General features: G+C 42.6%; 1 protein-coding gene across 1 annotated transcript in view; it reads right to left on the bottom strand.

Annotated features, from left to right (window-relative positions):
- Positions 1-1,456, bottom strand: part of Uba2 (ubiquitin like modifier activating enzyme 2) — a 41,237-nt gene extending 39,781 nt beyond the window's left edge. Inside the window, exon 1 of the mRNA XM_003467195.5 lies at positions 1,247-1,456. Coding sequence (XP_003467243.1) covers positions 1,247-1,384 — 138 coding nt within the window. The 5' untranslated portion in view covers positions 1,385-1,456. The remainder of the gene's footprint in view (positions 1-1,246) is intronic.
- Positions 1,457-7,113: the final 5,657 nt, after the last annotated feature.

Genomic DNA, 7,113 nt, shown 5'->3' on the forward strand with positions numbered 1-7,113 from the left:
TAAGGGCAGGGAGTGTAGCTCAGTGCTCCCGGGTTTCAATTCCCATTACCACAAAAGTTAAATAAAACCAAACAAAAATACACAAAAAAGTATAACCACTTACTTTTCAAATGCTTAAGTTCACTACCTCATTTACTACAAAATAGTTTTAAATATGTACCAGCAATTAGCAGCACATATGAGTGTCTAATAGAATCGTATAGGATATGGAAATAGCCAAAGGGAGAATGTGTAAACGCTTTCCGTCCATTCATTCATTAGTTTAGTTCAGTTTGCCACCTCTATTTTTTCATTTTATCTTTACACATTAAGGCACTTTAAACTTTCCCGACTGTGTTTGAAAAAAAAACTTTCAAACTCACACTCAAGTTCCAATCAACGTCCCTAGTATCTTTTAAAAAAAAAGTGTAATGTAAAAGTACAGTGGCTTTCTTCAAGTCATTATTTTTTAAAAACAGGAGCTCGCTATGCAGTTGAGGCTGGCCTTGAACTTTCCGCGATCCTCTTGCTTCAGCTTCCAAAATTTACAGTCATACGCCGCTATCCCTGGCTCTGGCATTGTCAATAATGTCAAAAATTAAAATCCTAACGGTTTTTTTAGTAAGCTACCCGGTGAGGTGCGAAAATCCAAAAGTTTCTGCCACTTGGTTCGTGACCCAGGGTAAGTTTCTAAACCTCATTACTTCTCACTTCCCTCATCTGTTAAAAATAAAATGGAATGAAAATGTTTGCACCCATAGGGTGGAAGTTAAGATTAAATGAGTTAATGCGCGTATACCGCTTGGGACAAGCGGTGCGATGTCTCGGTTGCCATCACCACTGTTCGCGGATCTGGGTTATTATTGCTGAATTGGGGAAACCTATTTAAGGCGCAACATCCACGAGGGATTGAAACAATCACCTCCTACATCCCACTGCAGCTGCGAAACACTTTTGAAGTGAAAACAAATAAACAAACAAACAAGAAGCCGCTTGCACGCCGGGGGAAGCCATAAACTGGCGGGGTCCGGGACGCGGAAGGCGTCCCCGCGGCAGAACGTTTGAAGGACCCTGGGGTTCCACGGTCCGCAGGCCGGCGGGACCGGACCACCCTGGCCCTGTAACGAGTCCCTTCTCCGCCCGCCGCCGCGACCCGAGGCCTCGCAGGCTGCGTCCGCCCTGCAACTCCTGGTCCGAACTCCGGGCCCCAAGCCCCCCGAGTCCTGCACCCCAGCCCGCCATTCAGCAGCGCGCGCCTGGCCCTCACCAGGTCAATGTGGGAGAAGCCGGTGAGCACGAGGTTCTTCAGGAGTTCGCAGCCGATGCCACCCGCGCCCACTACCAGCACCCGGCCCCCGGCCACGACCTCAGCTAGCTCCCTGGGTAGCCCCCGTGACAGTGCCATGGCGGGACTTCCACGAGCAGCGGCTGAGGCGGAGGCGGGAGAACTGAGCCGCGGGCGGAAGTGGGTGGGGGAAGGGCGGCCCAACTTCCGCTACTGCGCACTGCTGCCGCTGCGCGGCATCTGGCGGGCGTTGGCTGATGTGTGGAACTTTGGGCCCAGGATTATTGCTTGGTAAAAGGTATCCAGATCTCCACGGCCGTGATGTTCTTCATAGTAATACAGGGACCTCGTATCCGGCCTGAGAAGCCTACGGTAGCCACCAAGGATTTCCTTATTAATGGTCATGTATCTAAGGAGCTCTTACAAATTAAGCAAACGGGCTCCTCAAGAAAATACTGGCAAACCGGGAATCATGGCGTGATTCCAGCACTCTGGGAGGCTAAAACAGGAAGATGAGTTTGAGCCCACACTGAGTGAAGTGCTACATGTTGGGCTCCGGCCGAAGGAGCATTATCAATTCTATTCTAGGCCACCCTGGTTTACAAACATAGAGCCTTGACTGTAACTCAGTGGGAAGACCCTGGGTTCAATGTCTTAATATCACAAAAACAAATTTTTTTCTTTTTTTCAATGAATAACATAGATAAATGAACACGTTTAAAACTGGCAAAGGATAAACGCTGTGAAGGGGCACACACAAAGAAAATGTACAACATGAATTTGAGCACGTGGTTATCATGTACAAACCCATAAGTTTGATTTCTAGCATTGCAAAAACAAACCACCCTTTCAAAATATAATACTCCTAGCTTCCTGTGTGTGTATGTGTGTGTGTTGTTATATATTTGGGATTGGACCCTGGGTCTCTGCAATGAGCTACATCTGCAACTATGTTTTGTTTTTACCACAGTGTCTCACTAAATCAGTATGTTGCTGTGCTCACACTTGCCATCCTCCTGCCTCAGCCTTAAAGAATGCTGGCATTATAGGTATGTGCCACCATGCCCACCTATTTCTACCTATTAAACTGGCAAAAGAAAAAATACTGTAACATTTAGTCATCAAAGAGTAAGAAAACAAAGGTTATGTTTTTGGGTTTTGACTACTGTCCCAAAACTCTCTTCCAAAGATAGGCAAAAAAAACCCCTATAATTTATCTTCCCAAGTGAATGACAGAAACTGATGTCCTCATCTTTCTGTGGGGGAACATAAAGAATTGTTTGACCAGCTTTAATAGTAGGTCATAAGATTCTGCTCATTCCAGGGAAGTCTCGCCTATACCTCAAGGGCAAATGCTGCAGAGCAGCCAAACTGCCTCTGTGAGGTTTCTTCCACCAGATCTATTACTAGAGCATTAGATTATATACTTTTTGTCCAGGAGTGTTTGTTTGCTTGCTTGCTCATTTTCTAGTGCTGGGATTTGAGTCTAGTGCCTTCCCACTTACTGAAATACATCCCTAGCCCTTTTTAAATTTTTTGAGACAGGGTCTTGCTAAATAGCTAAATTTTCTGACCGGGCTTGAACACAATCTTCAGTCATGCTCAGCATTCAGTCACATTCCTACAAAGTAACCCATGTTTCAGTCACACCTACACAATGATGTCTCCACTGAAACCTGAGCTTATGATCCACACCTGTAAGTCCCACACTTGGAAGACTGAGGTAGGACTGCAAGTTTGAGGCCAGTGTGGGCAACATAGTATGTTCAAGGCTAGCCTGCACTAGCAACTCCTTATCTTAAAACAAACCACAAAAGAACAGTGTCAAGAGAACTTCCAGACACATGGCCATTCACTCAAACAAGGTGAAGAAGCATCATACACTTCCTCCATACCTTGGCCTATGTACCTCTTTACCTGTAACCTTAGTAAGACCCTTTATAATAAACCAGGAAGCATGGTTCCCTTAATCCTGTGAGCCTTTCAAATGAATTGACCTGACTCAAAAGAAGGGATTGTAAGAACCCCAATTTATAGCTGCTTGTTCAGAAGCAATTTTTCCCCCCAACACATTCCCATACACCCCAGGTAAGAACTCTGAAGCACAGTTAAGAGGGGAATTCAGCAATAAGTAAAAATGTTTACAATTATGTATAGCTTTCTTTACACACACACGCACCATTTTTTTGTTTGTTTTTAATGTTTGGTATCAGGAATTGAACTTACAACCTCATGCTTGCTGGGCAGGTGCTGTCCCCCTGAGCCATATGCCCAGTTGTTGTTATGTTTGTTTTTTTAAAACAGGATCTGGTTTTGTAGCCAGACTGGCCTCAAATTTATGGTGATCCTTCTGCCTCAGCTTCCTGAGTACTGGGATTACAGGTATGTACCACAATATCTGCCATCACCCTCTTTTTGAGACAGGGTTTTGCAATGTTTCCCAGGGTAGCTTCAAACTGTTATACTTCCTAGAAGCTGATCCACAGCCCCATGACCTCATACACCAGGATAAATTTCTTTCTTTCTTCCTTCTTTTTTGATACAGGGTCTTGTGATGCAGTTCAGGCTGATCTCAAACTTGCAACAATCCTCCTCTGTTAGCCTCCAGAGTGGAATTACAGGCATGTGCCACTACAGTGAGCTCTAAATTTATTTTTTCTAATGCTGGGAAACCAATCTAGAGCTTACTTCATGCTAGGCAAGCACTCTACAACTAAGCTACATCACTGGCCTTTGTGCACAGTGTTTGACTTGTTCATTCAAATTCTAGAACTTGGGCTAGGTATATAGCTCAGCAGCATAACTGCCTGCCTGGCAAATGCAAGGTCCTGAGTTCAATTCCTGATACAAAAAATAAATAAATAAATAAAAAGCTAAACAAATTCTAGAACTTCACTGAGCTGAGAATGTTGCTCAGTGGAAGAACACTGCTGGCATACACCTAGACATACATACAGAACTAAAAAAAAATGAGTAAATTTTTAAAAAGACAGAAAAAGATTTATGACCTCACGTTTGCCAGGCAGGGAATTATGCCGCTGAGCTAAATCCCCAGCCCAAGAACAAATATTTTTAAAAATTGGCTAAAAATTGCCCAAAGTTTTGATGCATATTTTTAAAAGACATTTTGAAGCAATTACAGGGAAATATTTATCAATAAGGAAATGTTCACAATATAATGTTAAATGAAAAAAGAGACAAAACCATTCATACATGTAGGGATCCAGCTTGATCTGACTGTAGTCACCTCATGTTGTAACCGCTGTGAATACTTTTAACTAATACTGGTCCACCGTGTACTAGAGATGAAACAGTCAGAGTAGTTCGTAGAGCTTTGGGACCCACTGGATTCTGGTGCTGTCAGTACCAGGAATGTGTCTGACATCCTTGATGGCAGCTTGAGATAAGCCAAGTTCATTCCAGGTTCAATGAAGTCACTTTCATCCTGGCCACTCTGTAAGTCTTCTCCCAAATATCAGGGATCCTCTGATCATGCTCCTGGTCTGGATCACATTTCTGGCAGTGAGTCTTCAGTAAATTGTACTCAGTACAAGCCTGCCTTTTGTGTCATCTTGCATCTGCTCCTTCTACATTGGGTTTTCCCTACAATACAATTGGGTTGTTTTTTTTGTTTTTTTTTTTTTGTTTTTTTTTTTTTGTCTTTTTCCTTTATATCAGTACCAGGAATCAAACTCACGACTGCCTGCTTTCAAGGCAGGCACTTATGCCGCTGAGCTAAATCCCCAGCCCCTATATACAATTGTATTTTGTAAAATATTGAATCAAAAGGCACAAAGAAAAAATAGTTGATACTTTTCATATTAGCATGTGGTAGAATTGTGGATAATTTTTATTCTTTAAATTTTGCTATGGGCCAAGGATATAGCTCAGCACCTGCCTGGCAAGTACATGATCCTGAGTTTGATTCCTGGTACCAAATGAAAAAAAACTTTTCAGTTCCTCAAATGCTCATGCTCTTTGAATTTGCTTTGTTTTGTTTGGGTTTTGTTTTGTTTTGTTTTTTGAGAGAGGGTCTTGCTTTGAGCTATGTAGCCCAGCCTGGCCTCAAACTTACAGTAATGTGCCACCATGCCCTGTTCATACTTTGAATTAAATGTTAACTTTAAAAAAAAATGGAGGTAGTGGAATACCTATAATCCCAGCATTCTGAGAGGCTAACGCAGTAAGATCACAACTTTAAGCAACTTTGTGACCTAGTTACTCTCAAAATAAAAGGGCTGGGAATGTAGCCCAGACCAAAGGCTCTAGTTTTAACCTCTAGTCCCACCAAAACAAATAAAATAGAAATACTTGGACTTTAGGATAGAGCTCAGTGACAGAGTATATGTTTAGCATTTATGAACCCCTAGGATGAATCCCCAGCACTATAAAACAAAAAGTTACTAGAATAGCAGAGAGGTCTAAAGAATCTGACTGGGCTGGGACATCCCTCAAATGGGCTTCTGAGTCCCTCCCCACCAAAATCCCAGCTCTCCGAAAGACCCCAGTGTGCAGAAAACCTAACCGATGGCCTCCTTGGGAGGCTGACCTTTCCTCTCAGGACACTCTGTACATAGGCACCATCTTCTTGTCTTCTCTCCTGCCTACCCTATCTTCCCTTTGGCATAAGGTGGGCTTGGAGCCTAATTCTGATAGCTTTTGCTTTTCTTTTTAAGTCTGTTGGGTGTCTGTTTGCATATGTGTGTATGGAGAATAAAATGTTTGCCCAGTTTAGTAAGTTTTGTTTTGTTTCTTTTTGGTACCAGGGGTCAAATTCACAACCTTGCACTTTACAGGCAGGCGCTTACACCACTGAGCTAAATCGCTGACCCCCAGTTTAGTAAGTTTTAATGTGATTCAAATGCAGGAAATAAAAAGCTGAAAGTCTCCCTTGCATCCCAAGCTATCCTGTTCATCCGGACCTTTGCTATGTAGGTATCTTCCTAGACTTACGTCTTTTACAGAGCAATATACACAATTTTACTGTGTGTGTATGTGTGTGTGTGTGGGAGGGTGTCATATTAGGGATTTAACCCAGGACCTTTGCTCACTCCCAGACCTTTTAAAATTTTTTATTCTGAAACAGGGTTTTGTTAAGGTACCCTGATTGGGCTATAACTTGCAAACACAGAAAAGGGTTTATCCTGGACTTACTTGCTTATACCTTGCTTTCCTCACAGCATGCCACACATTTAGTTTTATAGAATCATGGTACCCCTGATAATCTGTATTTATCTAGGTAAGACCCAACACAAATGCATATAACTAGATTCAAGGATGTGTTTGATCAGCAAGGAGTCTTCACAAAAAAATCAAAAACAAGTCTGGTATGGTGGTGGTGGATGCCTATAATTCCAGTACTGTAGGAGGTTGAGGCAGTAGGACCACAAACTCAAACCCAGCTTGGGCAATTTAGTGACTTAGTGACACTTAGTGAGGTTTCTGTCTCAAAATAAAAAGGGCTAGAGTTGCAGCTAGTGTGAGGTCTTGGGTTTAATCCTCAGACTTCCATAAAAAAAATACAAAAACAAACAAAACAAAAAACTGTCAGAAACGTAACACCTGCCTAGGATATCTGAAAATATCTGTATCAACTTCTGATTTTTGAAAGGATAAACTTATGCAACAATTCATTTTCTCATCAGATGGGTGGACTCCTCGGTCCATTTAAGTAAATCCAAAGTGCTATACTTGTAAATCCAGCAGTCACTTCTGTTCCAGTTGGAGTAACTGGTCTGACAGGATGAAGCAGTCTTTGCCTACCCTAGAAGTGCCACAGGGAAAGGCAGTCACTTTACCAGCATGACAGAGAAACAAGTAATCAAAAGCCATCTGCAGGTCTCTGCTCA

This window comes from Cavia porcellus, unplaced genomic scaffold (genome assembly GCF_034190915.1).
Source record: "Cavia porcellus strain 051 isolate PalLab524CR breed Dunkin Hartley unplaced genomic scaffold, mCavPor4.1 scaffold_7, whole genome shotgun sequence".
NCBI lineage: Eukaryota > Metazoa > Chordata > Mammalia > Rodentia > Caviidae > Cavia > Cavia porcellus.